Source organism: Hemiscyllium ocellatum, chromosome 26 (assembly GCF_020745735.1).
Source record: "Hemiscyllium ocellatum isolate sHemOce1 chromosome 26, sHemOce1.pat.X.cur, whole genome shotgun sequence".
Lineage (NCBI taxonomy): Eukaryota > Metazoa > Chordata > Chondrichthyes > Orectolobiformes > Hemiscylliidae > Hemiscyllium > Hemiscyllium ocellatum.
The window spans coordinates 53,953,229-53,970,991 of NC_083426.1; the positions used below are offsets into that span (position 1 = coordinate 53,953,229).

At 45.8% G+C, this 17,763-nt stretch overlaps 1 protein-coding gene across 2 annotated transcripts in view; it reads right to left on the reverse strand.

Moving 5' to 3' along the window:
• Nucleotides 1-14,712: 14,712 nt before the first annotated feature.
• cacna1sa (calcium channel, voltage-dependent, L type, alpha 1S subunit, a) overlaps nt 14,713-17,763 on the reverse strand; it is a 227,286-nt gene continuing 224,235 nt past the window's right edge. For both annotated transcript variants that reach the window (XM_060845641.1, XM_060845640.1), the window contains 2 exons: nt 17,107-17,193; nt 14,713-15,260 (listed from right to left, as the gene is read on the reverse strand). In XM_060845641.1, the coding sequence (XP_060701624.1) occupies nt 15,054-15,260; nt 17,107-17,193 (294 nt within the window). In that variant the 3' untranslated portion in view covers nt 14,713-15,053. The remainder of the gene's footprint in view (nt 15,261-17,106; nt 17,194-17,763) is intronic.

The window sequence follows — 17,763 nt, forward strand, 5'->3', positions numbered from 1 at the left end:
CCACCCCCCAAGCCCGAAAAACCCACAACCAGCCAGAAAGCCACACCTCGGCCAGAAACCCACACCCCCAGCCAGAAACCCACACCCCCCAGCCAGAAACCTACACCCCCCAGCCAGAAACCCACACCCCCCCATCCAGAAAGCCACCCCCCAGCCAGAAACCCACACCCCCAGCCAGAAACCCACACCCCCCAGCCAGAAACCCACACCCCCCAGCCAGAAACCCATGCCCCCAGCCAGAAACCCACAACCAACTAAAAACCCGGTCCCCAGCCAGAAAACCACATCTCCCAGCCAGAAACCCCCCCAGCCAGAACCCGGTCCCCAGCCAGAACCTACAACCCCAGCCAGAAACCCATATATCCCAGCCAGAAACCCATACCCACAGACAGAAACACACACACCCCCGCTAGAAACCCACACACCCCCAGCCAGAAACCCATAACCAGCCAGAAACCCACACTCCCAGCCAGAAACACACACCCCCAGCCAGAAACACACACCCCCAGCCAGAAAGCCACACCCCAGCCAGAAACCCACCCCCCATCCAGAAACCCATGCCCCCAGCCAGAAACCCACAACCAGCTAGAAACACCCCCCAGCCAGAACCCGCCCCCCAGCCAGAAACTCACTACGAGCCAGAAACCCAGCCCCCAGCCAGAACCCACAACCCCAGCCAGAAACCCATATATCCCAGCCAGAAACCCATACCCACAGACAGAAACACACACCCCCCAGCCAGAACCCACATACCCCAGCCAGAAATCCATAACCAGCCAGAAACCCACCCCCTCCAGGCCAGAAACCCACCCCCAGCCAGAAACCCATCCCCCAGCCAGAAACCCACAACCAGCTAAAAACCCGGTCCCCAGCCAGAAAACCACATCTCCCAGCTAGAAACCCCCCCAGCTAGAAACCCCCCCAGCCAGAACCCGCCCCCCCCAGCCAGAAACTCACTACGAGCCAGAAACCCAGCCCCCAGCCAGAAACCCACATATCCCAGCCAGAAACCCATACCCACAGACAGAAACACACACCCCCCCAGCTAGAAACACACATACCCCAGCCAGAAACCCATAACCAGCCAGAAACACACACACCAGTCAGAAACCCACACCCCAGCCAGAAACCCACACCCCAGCCAGAAACACACACCCCAGCCAGAAACGCACACCCCAGCCAGAAACCCATAACCAGCCAGAAACACACACACCAGCCAGAAACCCACACCCCAGCCAGAAACCCACACCCCAGCCAGAAACACACACCCCAGCCAGAAACCCACACCCCAACCAGAAACACACACTCCAGCCAGAAACCCATAACCAGCCAGAAACCCACACCCCAGCTAGAAACCCACACCCTAGCCAGAAACCCATAACCAGCCAGAAGCCAAACCCCCAGATAGAAACCCACCCCCCAGCCAGAAGCCCACACACCCCAGCCAGAAACTTTTGGCTACACTTCAGTCCCACATGGGCACCTGGTACACAGGAGGGAGGGCAGATCTGAAGACCTCCTCTTGGGTCTGCTCCTGGGCCTGGCCAACCTGGCCATAAACAGGTCCAGGTAGCGGGCTGTGGAGGGGGTCGTGAGGGCTGACTGCCTGCCCCTCTTCCGCGGTTACGTTAGGGTCCGGGTGTCCTTGGAGAAGGAGCACGAGGTGTCCACCAACACCCTGGAGTTGTTCAGGGAGAGGTGGGTGCCACAGGGAGTGGAGTGCATCATTTCCCCCTCCAACTCTATTTTGATCTAGTCCCTGCCCTCCCCTTCAATGTTTGATCACACAGCATTGCCCTTTGATGTGAAGGGCACTACTTGTCACAGGCCACTTGGGTGTTTCCTTTCTTCCTGGTGGTGAAAATTTGAATAAAGATTCGGGCACCTTGTGTCTTTCACTGTGTCTCACACCTGCACACACACAACATGGGTGCTGGGGAAAAGAAATAAGCACCACCGCAGTTAGGCGGTAGTGTGGGGGTAAAAACGAAAAGGAAACAAAAATTTAAAGAAAAAAACAAGCGTGAAAAACAAGAACAAGAGTGTCAGACATCCTGTTCACTCATAGCTGGATCAGTGTTCAGGGCTCTCCGCATGTAAATAAAGAGTGACTTGGTGATGGGATACCAGCCTCTGGAGAGTTATTTCACTATTAAAGATCGCAAGGCATTTAGAAATATTCAACACAATCAAGTAGAGTCAACATGGTTTTGTGAAAGTGAACTAATGCTTAACCAATTTGCTGGAGTTCTTGGAAAGAGTAATGTGTTGTAGATAAAACAGTGGATATACTGCTCTTAAAAAAAGAAAAGAAAAAAGAAAACAAATAAGCAGGAGTCTATACCGCAATTAGGCAGTAGTGTGGGGGTAATGTAAAAAAGATTTTAAAAACTAAACCCGAGTGTCAGACATCCTGCTCACTCTGAGAGCTGGCTCTGAGGGAACTGGTTCAGTGTGGATTGAAGGGAAAGACTCTGCTCTCTCAAGGGAAGAGGAGACTGATTTTTTGTTGTTGGTTTCTTTGCAGTAAGGAGGAGTTTCCTTTTGAAGTTCTTTTGGTTCTTTAAAGAACAAACAAAACAAAAAAAAACAAGAGTAACATTGGGCTCTGTTCACTCAGAGCTGGCTATGAAAAAGCTAGATAAGTGTCAAAGACTCTCCATGTGTAAATGAAGAGTGATTTGGTGACAGGATACTGGCCTCTGTGGACTTATTTCAGTAGCAACGAGTGAAAAATACACTCCTGAAGAAATTCACTCAAAACTGTCACCTTTGAGTTAGAGTAAGTATTTCTGGCATCATTCCATTATTTGGGAAGCTTGCCTCGTTCAATCTTGCCGTTGGAGACTGGGCCCAGTTTGTGGACAGAATACACTGGTTTCCTCGGTAAATGATATTGGGACAGATGAAAAGCAACGAGTAATTTTTCTGATGGCTTGTGGACCCACCATTTTTTTGATTCTTAGGAGCCTTATTATTCCTGAGGCACCAGATACTAAAACTTTTCAAGATTGACAGATTTATTTAAGAAATATTATCACCCCAAGCATCGTCTAACTCTGAGAGGCTTTCAGATTTTCTTTGCAATTTGAGAACTATGGGAATCCATATCAGGATTTTTGACTAGGTTAAGATGACTGGCAGGGGCATGTGACTTTGGAATAACCCTTAATGAGATGCTTAAGTGACCATTTGGTATGTGGGGTTAATGATGTAACCACGCAAAAGTGCCTAATAGCTGGAGCCAACTGGATTTCAAATAGGCACTGCAACTGGTTTCATTATTAGAAAATGTGGTAATCAGATCATATGAGTTGTAGGGTATTCAGATGGAAATGAACACCCTCATCAGTGTGACTGAGTTTAGGGAATACCACTGAAGTGAAGGTAATTGCATAGCCTTACTCAGGACATATGGTGAACAGAAGGGGGTGGGCTGTGGGTAGGGGGTGAGTTGTGGGTAGGGTGGGTGGTGAGCTGAGGGTGGGGGAGTGAGTTGTGGGTAGGGAGTGGGCTGTGGGTAAGGGGAGAGTTGTGGGTAGATGGTGGGCTGTCGGGGGTGGGGTGGGTTGTGGGTAGGGGATAGATGGTGGGTTCTGGATAGACATCACTTTTTTTCACATTAAACTACACCTGCCAAACTCTGACCCATTCACCCAACTCATCTGTGTCCATTTGTAAATTTCATGTTCTTTTTGTTGCAACTTAGTTTCCCACCAATTTCAGTGTTGAATGCAAATTTGATTGTATTATCGAGTATTCTTGCATCCAAGTCATTAAAATAGATATTAAATGGTTGAGGGCTGAGGATCAAATCTTGTGGCACCCCACTAACTGTGTCTTGCCAAACAAAAAAGACCCATTTGTCCAATTTCTCTGAACGAAGGGTTTAAAGGAATATGGGCCAAATGGGACTAGATCATTTTCAGATATCTAGTCGGCATGGATGAGTTGGATAGAAGGGTCTGGTTCCATGCTGTACAACTCTAAGACTCTCTGTTGGTTAGCCAATCCTCAATCCAAGCTAATAAATTACCCCAAACCCAATGCGATATTACTTTGTACATTAACCTTTTGTGTGGTACCTTATCAAATGCCTTCTGGAAGTCCAGATATACTACATCTACAGAATCCCTATCATCCACGTTGCTTGTAACAAGGTGCCATCTTCAGTGCTATCAAGCAGCACTTGCTCAGCAAAACAGACTCACGCCCAGTTTAGGTTCTGACAGTCCACTCAGCTCCTGACCTCATTACAGCCTGGATGTGTTGTCCCAGTCAACATCAACATCAACAAGCCACAAAATGACATGCCCCTCTCTCACGAATGTCCTTACATACGGATGAGGAAGGACACCACTTTGACTGGGACAACACATGCATCCTAGGACAAGCCAAACAGAGACAGGAATTCCTAGAAGCATGACATCCCAACAGGAACTCTATCAACAAACACACTGACTTGAATCCCATTTACCACTCCCTGAGAAAATGAACTGGAAATGACATCACCATAGGAAATAATGTCACCACAGGAAATGATGTCACTGACCCAAGAAAACTCAAACATATAAATAAAAAGTGGGCTACATCGCCAGTGCTTCATTCGGCGGCTCAATGAAGATGTTACCTAGTATGGTGACGAAATATCTGAAAACCAACCTTCCAGTTCAGCAAGCAAACCTACATCCAATCCTTGATCATCTTTAACAGTGTCTTCTCCCAAGATGGTGCTGGTATGTCCCCCGGGTTCTCCCTCTAATTCCCTTCCTATTGACCCCTATTAATATCCATCATTGAGGAGCTAATAATCAATACCAAATCAATCTTGTGTCTAAATTCTTTTTGCCATTCACCACTGATGGTGTCACAATGACTCCTTGCCCACCATCATCTGAAAGTCACTTTAATTCTGAGCAAAACTTCCTATTTTCCAAAACATTGCATTGTTCAAAGTTTGTGTGAAGATTTGCGAAGAACAGAACCACTACAACATTGCATTGTTAGTAGAGTAAGTATGGTTTCCTTTTAATTAAAAGGATCAATAACAAAAAGGCATCTTGTTAAAGTGAAAGGCAGGAGGTTTAGAGGGGACCTGAGGAAAGGGTTTTCACCCAGAGGGTGGTGGGGGTCTGGACACCTGAAAGAGTAGTTAAGGCAGGAAGCCTCAATTTTTAAAAAAATACTTGGATGAGTACTGAATGTCATAACATTCAAAGTTGGTGCAGAAAAGTCAGATCAGATGGTTGTGTATTCTTGTAGTCTTGGATGGACCAAAGGGCCTCTTTTAGTGTGCATGTCTCTATGATATCGTATAAAACACCGATGTTAGTACAATGGAATATCATGACCTTGGTAATCCAGGTGATTCTTGGGACCTGTTTTTTGTACCTTCCTTTTCTCTTTATTTACTAGAAATGTGGACAGCTAGTCATGGCTGTAACAGCAGTGAAACACTATCTTATGCTGCACAGTAAATACTAAGAAGCTTCAGTTATAAATGGAACCCAATTTCTAACAATGTGGGTGATCACTTGGTAAACTAGCAAGTGTCCCTTGGCTCTGACACTCACCTTGAGCTCATAGAGTCATACAGCATGGAAACACATGCTCGGTCCAACCAATCACTGTGAAGGAACTTGCTGTAGGAAACATGCAGGCAAAAGAACAAGTTGTTGTCAGGTTATTTTTAATTTTGTTTTGATATGGAAGTGGTGCCACAGGACTGAACAAAAATTATATTGTTGCTCAAAAATGGAGGCAGGAAACTGATAGATACTGAGGATCAATGACTCTCCCATTTGAATGGTTCTAAAATCAGCTCCACTACAAACTTAAATCAACAGGTCGCCATTCCCTTCTTTAGCTGTAATGAGGGTGCAGTACTGACTCTCCTCCAGGCCTACGTCTAATAAGGTTCAGAAGATTGTGGTCACTACCTTCTCAATTTTCACTCTTACTTCCCCAAGTAACTGAGTGGGTCTCCTATCTGCACTGGCTGACTCTTCCACTTTCAGCACCAGCAGCTTTTATATCCCTCATCTTTGTCTATTTTCATTTCACCCAATACTACACTTGCTATAGTTCATGGGAGATTCACCGCTGTCACATCCTTTAGCCAGTATTTGGAATGGGAGTTACTACAGTAAAGGATGGAGATAAGAACTCCAACCTTGTTCTCTATAATAAGGAATGGACTTATAGAGATTGATAGAAGCAAGTGCTGGGGCCCTCTAGCAGTGAAACAGCACATGGCAGTCTATCCACATGACCAAGGGTGGCATGGTGGTTCAGTTGCTAGCACTGCTGCCTCACAGCACCAGGGGCCTGGGTTCGATTCCAGCCTCAGGTGACTGTCTGTGTGGAGTTTGCACATTCTCTGTGTGTCTGTGTAGATTTCCTCCATGTTCCTCTCACAATCCAAAGATGAACTGGCTGTGCTAAATTGCCCATAGTGTTCGGTGCATTAGTCAGGGGCAAATGTAGGGAAATGGATCTGGGTGGATTACTCTTCAGAGGGTCGGTGTGGACTTGTTGGGCCAAATGGCCTGTTTCTGTACTGTAGGGAATCTAAATGACAGTGAGCCTGGGCAGAAACTTGCCATTCCAAACAGTGAGAAGAATGTAGGACAGGAAATTTCAGTGGGACTTGTTAAGCTAGGAGGAGGGGATGTAAGTTTTTTATGGGTAGGCAGGAATGTGGAGCAATAGATTGATCATGATCTTGTTGAATGACAGAACTAGCTCAAGGGGTTGAGTAGCCTATTCTGCCCTCATTTGGATGTTTGTCGATTAGAATGATCTCATGAGGGAGGGTTTTGGAATGTCAGGTATATGGTACCAAGAACATGCAGGATCAGGGTCAGGAAGGATAAAGAGACTGAGGGTTGAGAGAAGACATGTCAACATAGATGAACCAGTTCCACATGGGCCTGTCCCAACTACAAAATAATGACCCAACCCATCTTTCCCGCTTACTTTGCTATCTTGACATGGACATAAAGGGTTGTCTTCAGTCGACAATTAGCCTTTGTTCTGCCACAACATCACCAATTGAAAAAATTCTGTATGTCTCAATACCTAGTTTTTGATTTTTACCAAATGTAAATAACTAGACCAGACTTTGGTTTTGGACCAAGTTGAATGCCTTTTAACATGACAGAAGGACCCAGATCAGGAATCCAGCCCACATTTTCAACAGAACCATTTGTGTCATCAGGGGGAAGGGGGTTCAGGTGGAGAAATCCCAATTTCAGCATTACCTATTGTAACTACAAACACTGGTTATGTCAACTAAATATCTCTGGGCTCATAGGTGTCTACATTAATTAAATAGGGCCTGTAATGGAGTTCAGGATAATGGGGGAGGTCGTACATTTACAAGAGAGAGGAATATAGAGGTTGGGAGGGTGAAAGAGGCTGGGGGTACTTGCTGTGTGACATGGTTTAGGTACAGCCCCTTGGATTCTAAACGGCAGTGCCGCTGGGTACTGAAGAGCATGTTAAGATTAATAAAGAGGAGATATTAGATGTTTTAGTGAGCATAAAGGCGCATTAATTCCCCGGGCCAGATGAGTTGTATCTCAGGTTACTATTGGAGGCAAGAGAGGCAATTATTGGGGCCCTGGCAGAGACTCTGCTGGCCACAGATAAAGTGCCAGATGACTGGAGGATGGCAAATCTGGTTCTTTTGCTCAAAAAGGGCTGCAGGGATAGATCAGGCAATTATGGACCAGTTAGTCTGATGTCAGTGGTTGGGAAGTTATTCGAAAAAAAAAATCAGAGAGGCAGGACTATAAAGTCATACAGGCAGAGAAGTACAGCACCTTAAACAGACCCTTCGGTCCAACTTGTCCATGCCGACCAGATATCCTAATTAATCAACACTTAGAAGGGCAAAGCTTGATCAGCAATTGTCAGCACAGATTTGTTGGAGGGAGATTCTGTCTGACTAACTGAATTGAGTAGGTGATTAAATACATTGCGGGTAGTGCAGTGATGTGGTTTACATGGACTTCAGTAAGACCTTTGAAAAGGTCCCACATGGAAGGCTGGTCCAAAACATAAGAGCCCATGGGATCCAAGGCACTTTGGCAAACTGGATCCAAAACTGGCTTATGAATAGGAAATGAAAGAAGATGGTGGAAGGTTGTTTTTGTGATTGGAAGCCTATAACTGGTGGTGTATCACAGGGATCAGTGTTGTAATCCTTCCTGTTTGTTATGTACATTAACAACTTGAATGTAAATATAGAAGTTAGAATTAGTACATTTTTAGGTGACACAAAAATTCAGGGAAAACAAAATACTGCAAACGATGGGAATCAAAATTGCTGGAAAAACTCAGCAGATCTGACAGCATCCGTGGAGAGAAAGCAAAGGTAACATTTTGGGTCCAGTACCTAATATTCGGAACTGATTGTAGTGAGGGTATATATGCTCAAGAAGAGTGTGGGCAGAGGGGGAGAAGAGTAAACAAAAGATGGTGATAGACCCTGGAGAGAGAGAGAACAGCATTTGGACAGACAAAGTTCAGCCTGGGATAATGAATAGCTGCTAATGGGGAGCATTAGTGGCTGACAATAAGTTGTTTTGTGTAGCAGTCCGCGTGATGACTGGTGTGTGGGGATCAGGGTCAGGCTGGTGTGTGGGGATCAGGGTAAGGAGATGGTCAGGCATTAAAATTATTGAATTTGAATCCAGAATGCTGCAGAGTTCCCAAGCGGAAAATGGGGTGCTCTTCTTCCGGCTTGTGCTAAGCTTTACTGAATCAAGCCTGAGACAGAGATGTTGGCCAGGAAACAAGGTAGTGTGTTGAAATGGCAGATAACCAGAAGCTCAGAATCATTTTGAGGACAGAACATATGGATCCTGCAAACCAGTCATCCAGTCTGCGTTCATCTGCCCAATGTTTGCAGCACGGTGGCTCAATACTTAGCACGACTGCCTCATAGCACCAGGAACTGGGTTCAATTCCACCCTGGGGGTAACAGCCTGTGTGGAGTTTGTACATTTTCCCTGTGTCTGCATGGGTTTCCTCCAGATGCTGCAGTTTCTGCCCACAGTCCAAAGGTGTGCAGGTTAGGTGGATTGGTCATGATAAACTGCCCCAAATGTTCAGGGATGTGCAGGCTCAGTGGATTAGTCATAGCTAATGCAGGGTTACAGAGATAAGGTAGGGGTTGGATCTGTGTGGAATGCTCTTTGGAGAGATGCTATGGACTCAATGGATCAAATGGCCTGCTTCCACATTGTAGGGATTCTACACTGTGAGCAATGAATAATGAGTGAAGTGCAGGTCAATCGCTACTTTATCTGGGAGGTGAGTATGGGGTCTTGGATAGTGAGGAACGAGGAAGTAAACAGGCAGGTGTTACACCTTCTGCAATGCTATGGGAAGGTCTTGTGGGGTTATTGGGAATGGAGGAGGAGTGGACACCAAGATTCCTGGAGGGAATGGTCCCTGCCGGAGGCTGACAAGTAAGGGGGTGGGAATATGTGCCTGGTGGTGCCATCTTGCTGGGGGTGGCAGAAATGGTAGCTAATGATCCTCTGGATATAGATGCTAGTGGGATGGTAGGTGAGGCTGTTGTGAGAGGGAAGAGACAGGGTGAGGGCCAAAGTGCAGGAGATGGTGGGACATGGCTGAGGGTCCTGTCAACCACAGTGGTGGAGAATGCTTGGCTGACGAGGAAAGTGGGCCTTCTGGAGGCTCCCTTGTAGAAGTTGGCATCATCATAACAGATGTAACAGATGGAGGAAATGGGAGAATGGAATAAAGTCTTTACAGGAAGCGGGCTGTGAGATGTATAGTGAAGGTAACTGTGGGGGTTGCTGAGTTTGTAGTGCACATTGGGTGGCCAGCCAATCCCCAGAAATGGAAATAGAGATGTTGAGAAAGGGAGGAGAGGACAAACAAAAGAACCTTGATGCCAAAATCCATAGACCCCTCAATGTGTCCGCTCAGGTAGGCAGGGTGGTGAAGAAGGCATACAGTATGCTTGCCTTCATTAGCCAAGGTGTAGAAGACTGGAGGTTGGCAAACGTGGTGCCACTGTTTCAGAAGGGTGGTAAAGACAAGCCAGGGAACTATAGACCGGTGAGCCTGACCTCAGTGGTGGGCAAGTTGTTGGAGGGAATCCTGAGGGACAGGATGTACATGTATTTGGAAAAGGAGAAAGTGAGGTCTGCAGATGCTGGAGATCAGAGCTGAAAATGTGTTGCTGGAAAAGTGTAGCAGGTCAGGCAGCATCCAAGGAACAGGGGATTCGACATTTTGGGCATAAGCCCTTCTTCAGGAATGAGGAAAGTGTGTCCAGCAGGCTGCTGGACATACTTTCCTCATTCCTGAAGAAGGGCTTATGCCCGAAACGTCGAATCTCCTGTTCCATGGATGCTGCCTGACCTACTGCACTTTTCCAGCAACACATTTTCAGCATGTATTTGGAAAGGCAAGGACTGATTAGTGATGGTTGACATGGCTTTGTGCGTGGGAAATCATGTCTCACAAACTTGATTGAGTTTTTGAAGAAGTAACAAAAAAGATTGATGAGGGCAGAGCGGAGATGTGATCTATATGGACTTCAGTAAGGCGTTCGACAAGGTTCCCCATGGGAGACTGATTAGCAAAATTAGATCTCATGGAATACAGGGAGAACTAGGAATTTGGATACAGAACTGGCTGAAAGGTAGAAGACAGAGGGTGGAGGTAGAGGGTTGTTTTTCAGATGGAGGCCTGTGACCAGTGGAGTGCCACAAGGATCGGTGCTGGGCCCTCTACTTTTTGTCATTTACATAAATGATTTGGATGTGAGCATAAAAGGTACAGTTAGTAAGTTTGCAAATGACACCAAAATTAGAGGTATAGTGGACAGTGAAGAGGGTTACCTCAGATTACAACAGGATCTTGACCAGATGGGCCAATGTGCTGAGAAGTGGCAGATGGAGTTTAATTTGGATAAATGCGATGTGCTGCATTTTAGGAAAACAAATCTTAGCAGGACTTATACACTTAATAGTAAGGTCCTAGGGAGTGTTGCTGAACAAAGAGACCTTGGAGTGCAGATTCATAGCTCCTTGAAAGTGGAGTTGCAGGTAGATAGGATGTGAAGAAGGCATTTGATATGCTTTCCTTTATTGGTCAGAGTATTGAGTACAGGAGTTGGGAGGTCATGTAGCGGCTGTACAGGACATTGGTTAGGCCACTATTGGAATAATGCGTGCAATTCTGGTCGCCTTCCTATTAGAAAGATGTTGTGAAACTTGAAAGGGTTCAGAAAAGATTTACAAGGATGTTGCCAGGGTTGGAGGATTTGAGCTACAGGGAGAGGCTGAACAGGCTAGGGCTGTTTTCCCTGGAGCATGGAGGCTGAGGGATGACCTTAGAGTGGTTTACAAAATTATGAGGGGCATGGATAGGGTAAATAGACAAAGTCTTTTCCCTGGGATCAGGGAGTCCTGTACTAGAGGGCATAGGTTTAGAGTGAGAGGGGAAAGATATAAAAGAGACCTAAGGGGCAACTTTTTCACACAGAGGGTGGTACGTGTATGGAATGAGCTGCCAGAGGATGTGGTGGAGGCTGGTACAATTGCAACATTTAAGAGGCATTTGGATGGGTATATGAATAGGAAGGGTTTGGAGGGATATGGGTCGGGTACTGGCAGGTAGGACTAGATTAGGTTGGGATATCTGGTCGACATGGACGGGTTGGACCGAAGGGTCTGTTTCCATGCTGTACATCTCTATGATTCTTGTTTCAACCTTATAAAGCACTGGTAGTATATAGTTCTGGTTGCTATAGCATTGAAAGACAGAATTACATTGGAGAAGGTGCAGAGGAGATTTGCCAGGATATTGCCTGGGATGGAAAATCTCAGTTATGAGGAGACATTGGATAAGTTTGGTTTGTTTTCCCTCATGCAGAGCAGGCTGAGGTGGGGGACCATATTGAGGTGTGCAAAATGATGAGGCGGAGGGTAAATAATGAGAATCTTTGCCCCATGGCAAATATGTCTAAGACTGGAGGACGTAAGTTTGAGATAAGGAGTTAGTAATTTACAGGGGTAGGGGGTGGGGTGGGATGGTCTGTGGAAAGTATTTTACCTGCTGAGTTTCTCTGGCACTTTCTGCTTCCATTCAAGATCTCCAGCATCCACAGTCATTTGCTTTTGCTACCTATACAAATGTTGGCAGTTTTACAGATTATTAGTCTGACACAGCAGAAGATGGGCTCTGGCAAAGGTATAAACTGATATAAAACGTTCATGCAGTACCTGAGTCATGCCCTCTGACTCTAACAAGAGATCTCCATTTTGGTCTCCGCACTTCCTCTGAGAACCTGTTTCCTGATAAAATGTCCAAACAAAGCCTTTGGATTCCCTTTTCTGCTTGTCACCAATTTATTTTCATGTTTCTTCCCTGTAATGTTGTCCTTGTCCATTCTCTTTCATCATCTCCAAGTTTGGGCTTTCGTTTGTGCCCCTTTTCCCTGCTTGAGGGAATCTACCTGGACTGGATCTGAACTTTGACCTCTAAAGGCAGCTTGTCGAGTAAGAGTCCACCTGTGACTAGGCTGTGTAGTAAATGGTGGCAGGGCTATCCTGTAACTGCCCTCCCTACACATTCCTGCTGGAGATCTACTCAAGAATTCAGAAAGTCTCCTTTGCAACACACACGTAACCACTGCCCTGCCCCCGCACCCTTGTCGGCTCTTGTGTTTTTTTTGTTCAGTTATTTAAGGCAGGGACCCTTTAAGAGGAATGTGAACACATGCAGAGGGTGTGGAATGGAGACATCCAGAAGTTTGTGTCAGTATCCAGGATGATGTTAATACCACAGCACAAACCTCCTTTCTAATGTGAGCAGATTATACCTTTGCTGCATTTGTTGGTAACGTCAGTTTAGTTGGAATGAAGCAATGTAATGTTATAAAGTGCAAACATCACAATCATCACAGTCTAACATCAAACAAATTGAAACACAACTGATCACATCTGAAAGTGAAGTGTTCCAGGTGTGATATCCATATTTGGCAGTGTATGGAGTTTGCACAGTGACTGCCTGGGGGAGTATGAAAGGGTGTGGGTTGTCACAAAAACGTGGTCAGTGTGAAATTCCTCTCCCCTTCACTGAACCACTCACTGACAAGAAGCTGAGGAATTGAGTAGGACACACATACCTTAGAAGGGCAACAGAAGTTTTCAAGTTAGCGATCGCAAGAATGTAGGACCTGAAGCATCATGAATGTTAAATCTGAAAGCTTTTAAGGCTCAAATTACAGCAGCAACTGCATGAAAATCAATTTTACATGTTCCCCATTAGAATGCCGATAAGTAATAAAAGTCCGCACCAGTAACTCTGGTGGATCAGAGTAACAACTCGTGATGTTCAAGCCTGACAAGCTCAAAATGGTCTTGGGGCTTCTAGGAGTTTCGGGCCACCTGATTAAGCTCTGAGAAAGTTGCAGGCTCCAATCTAAGCTCTTATTGTTCCTGGTGCCTTTCATTTCTAAGGCAGAGGATGGAGTAGAGATTAAGTTCAAGGCAGAGGTGATCAGAGGGATGGGGAAGGTTACAGAGATCAGGAGGAGGGAGGCTGTGCAGGGATTTGAATCTAGGAGTGAGAACATTTAGCACAATTTGATGAGAGGAGCTATGATGTGGAGGAGTTGGTGTTGGACTGGGGTGGACAAAGTTAAAAATCACACAACACCAGGTCTGTTTGGAAGCACTAGCTTTGGGAGTGCTCACCTGGGGAAGGTGCAGTGCTCCCAAATAAACCTGTTAGACTATATCCTAGTGTTGTGTGATTTTTAACTTTAGAATTTGATGAGATTGAGCCTCAGGTTTAGATTAGATTACTTACAGTGTGGAAACAGGCCCTTCGGCCCAACAAGTCCACACCGACCCGCTGAAGCACAACCCACCCAAACCCATTCCCCTACGTTTATCCCTTCACCTAACACTACGGGCAATTTATCCTGGCCAATTCACCTAACCTGCACACTTTTTGGATTGTGGGAGGAAACCGGAACACCCGGAAAAAAACCCAGGCAGACACGGGGAGAATGTGCAAACTCCACACAGTCAGTCATCTGAGGCAGGAATTGAACCCGGGTCTCTGGCACTATGAGGCAGCAGTGCTAACCGCCCTACTGAGAGTTTACTGAGAGTGGATTATGGGAAGTTGGTCAGGCATGTGTAGATACACTGCTGGGAGGTCTAGACGCTAGAATTACAACTAAGTCCCTCAGGGGTGAGGGCAGGAATTACTCCTTCACACATACAAATCTGAAAAAACTCTCCTCAGAAAGCCAGTGAGGCTACCTTAAATTAATAAATTGAAAACTAAAATTTGGAGGCAAGAGTATTAAACTGTATGAAAACAGTTAAGAGCAGTTACAATCTGACTAAATAGTGTAATATGCTCAAGGATCTGAACGGTTCACTCCTCTTGCTATGAGAGATTTTGGTAAGGTTCTACTGCTATGTTCTCAAATAATGTTTGATTGTGTTGACACGCTGTATGGCCTCCCATACATCATGCCCTAGCCAGATTCTGCAGACACCAGAAGATGTTTTGTGTTCACCCAAATACAGCACTGTCACTCCCACCTGAATATACAGATCTGGGTAAAATGATTAAGATTACTCACTGAGTTAGTGGCTTATGAACGACATGCATGAACTCCTGCAAACACAAAAGTCCATAAGATCTTGTCAGCACTGAGTGTTTAATCAGCCTTTTTCACACTGATGTACAAGAGTAATGATACCATGCTTGTGTGTGACTGAAGTAGGAACCTAGCCAACATGGCCTAACGATGTCACAGTAACTGTGGAGAATTCCACTCTCTGCTGCTGTGTCCGAAAGTTTCCATACAGTACTCAGGCAGTATCTGAAGCAGCTGAAATCTCATACATTTTCAAACATATTACCTCACACCCTTTGGTGATAGTGACAGATTTCCAAACACAAAAAGTAAACAAGACAGTAATTCAGCTGTGGCAATGGAACATCACTCCCTTGCCTCAGCTTATCCTTTCAGAAAGTGCTCAGCAGGAGCTGGATGGCAGATCCACCTGGGCTTCAGGTGAGAGGTTGTTTTTGGGTTCTGTTGATACTGAGTGGCCTTCCACCAGGCTCAGTGCTGTGCTCTCCAGCTCATTGCTCATCAGGCAAGCTTCTGCCATCTCACTCACAGTCATTGCAACGAAGGCTGGGTCACTAGCCAGTTCCTGTAATCCTCGGGCTGTCAGCACCTTTAATGGGAGAAACAGAATGTGAGAAATCCCATGGAGACCAACACTACCCCTTCCTCATTGGTCAACTGGAGAAGTGGGTGAAGAGACTGATTTTTCTGACCTTTTAGAACACTTAAGCCCTGGGCTCAAAGGTCAGGAAAAATAAATCAGGATAATGTTATGAGGACAGATTGAGTAGAGTAGGTTTGTACTCCCTTGGTAAAATCAGGGTAAAAACAATGACTGCAGATGCTGGAAACCAGATTCTGGATTAGTGGTGCTGGAAGAGTACGGCAGTTCAGGCAGTATCCGAGGAGCAGTAGTACATGGTACTCCCTTGGGTACAGGAAATTAAAGGATAATTTAATTGAGATATTTAAGATGAGGAAAAGGTTTGAAAGGATTAACAGAGGTAACTTATTTGCATCAAAGCCTGGTGTGGGGTGGTATCCGGTGCAAAGGGCAAAACAGAGCTAGGCTGTTCAGCGGTGGATACACTGAGCAAAGGGGCTGAAGATCGTCATCTGTTAACAAAAGAAGTAGTCTCAGCTTTACAACGGGAGGTGGGAGGGGATTTTCCCAAGTCCTTGCCCCTCCAATCACCCCTCTAACGTCTTGGTCAGACTGAGGCTTACGCATGACACAGGGTTCCCCCAAGAACCTGCCACTATCTGATTGACCCCTCGGTCATAGTGTCAGAGCTGGAAGAGGACTTGTTAGGTAAGTGAAGATGAATCTTATTCAGCAGTAATCAGAATAGAATGGAAGAATATCCTTTATTGTTGAGGCCTGCAGTACCGTGGTTACTGAAGGGGCTGATGACCCTGACAGGGAGAGTGCTATATAGTCAGGGAGTGCCAGTTTTTAATGTGGATTCTTTAGGCAACTTGGATCTGGATTTTCTAAATGGAGGCCTGGAGTACAAAATAAAGGAAGTTCTACTGAACATCTGATAAAATACTGGTTCAGTATCAATGTGTAGTATTGTGTCTAATTGTGGGCAGTGTATTTCAGGAAAAATGGAACTATATTGGTGAAGGTGCTGAAAAACTACATGAGGATAGTTGCAGAAATGAGGACGTGTGGATTGGAGAACCTGTGGCTGCTGTCCTAGGAGATCTTCAGAATTCTAAGGGATTTGAATAGAGTTAGAACATAGAACATAGAAAAATACAGCACAGTACAGGCCCTTCGGCCTCGATGTTGCGCCGACCCAAGCCCAAACCTCCAACTCACCCTCAATGCCATACCTCCATATTTTTTACAGTAGCCTACCATGGGGAACCTTATCAAATGCCTTACTAAAATCCATATACACCACATCTACTGCTTTACCCTCGTCCACCTCCTTAGTCACCTTCTCAAAGAATTCAATAAGGTTTGTGAGGCACGACCTGCCCTTCACAAAGCCATGCTGACTATCCTTGATCACATTATTCCTATCCAGATGTTCATAAATCCTATCCCTTACAATTCTCTCTAAGACTTTGCCCACAACAGAAGTGATTTCAGAGAAAGATAAGATAAGGTAAAAGGCCATTTTTTACACAGAGAATGGTTCGTGTTTGGAATGCACTGACTGAGACCTTGTGTACCTTTAAAACTGAGATAGACTCTTGGTCAGGAGAGGAATCAAGAATTATGGGAAAAGGGCAGGAAAGTGGATGTGAAGAATGTTGGATCAGCCATGATCATAATGGATGCTAGAGCAGATTTGATGGGCCAAATGGCCTACTCCTTCTCCTATTTCCTGTGGCCTAATGGTCTTATGGGCTGTGGAGGGTAAGGGCTTGTGACATGGCAAATATTGAGCGATGAGGCAATGACAGTGATGAGGCTAACCCCTTGGAACATGATGCTGTACCTGTTTTATCAGACTGTTAACAGTTTGACATCTTGCCAAGTTCTCGAGTTTGCGATGGTACTCACAGATTTGGTTCATGTCCACACTCTGAGCAAAAAAAAACAATTTATCTTAGAGAGTTCGATAGCAGCAGGTACATGAAGACCATGACTGAATCACATCATATAAGCGCGGTCACCGGGCCCAGTATAGGTGTGATATGCAGAAACCGGGCCCAGTGTGGGTGTGATATACAGACACCGGGCCCAGTGTGGGCATGATATACAGACACCGGGCCCAGTGTGGGCATGATATACAGAACCGGGCCCAGTGTGGGTGTGATATACAGACATCGGGCCCAGTGTGGGTGTGATATACAGACATCGGGCCCAGTGTGGGTGTGATATACAGACATTGGGCCCAGTTTGGGCGTGATATACAGACACCGGGCCCAGTGTGGGTGTGACATATGGACACCGGGCCCAGTGTGGGTGTGATATACAGATACTGGGCCCAATGTGGTTGTGATATACAGACACCGGGCCCAGTGTGGTTGTGACATACAGACACCGGGCCCTGTGGGGGTGTGATATACAGAAACCGGGCCCAATATGGATGTGATATACAGAAACCAGGCCCAGTGCGGATGTGACATACAGAAACTGGGCCCAATGTAGG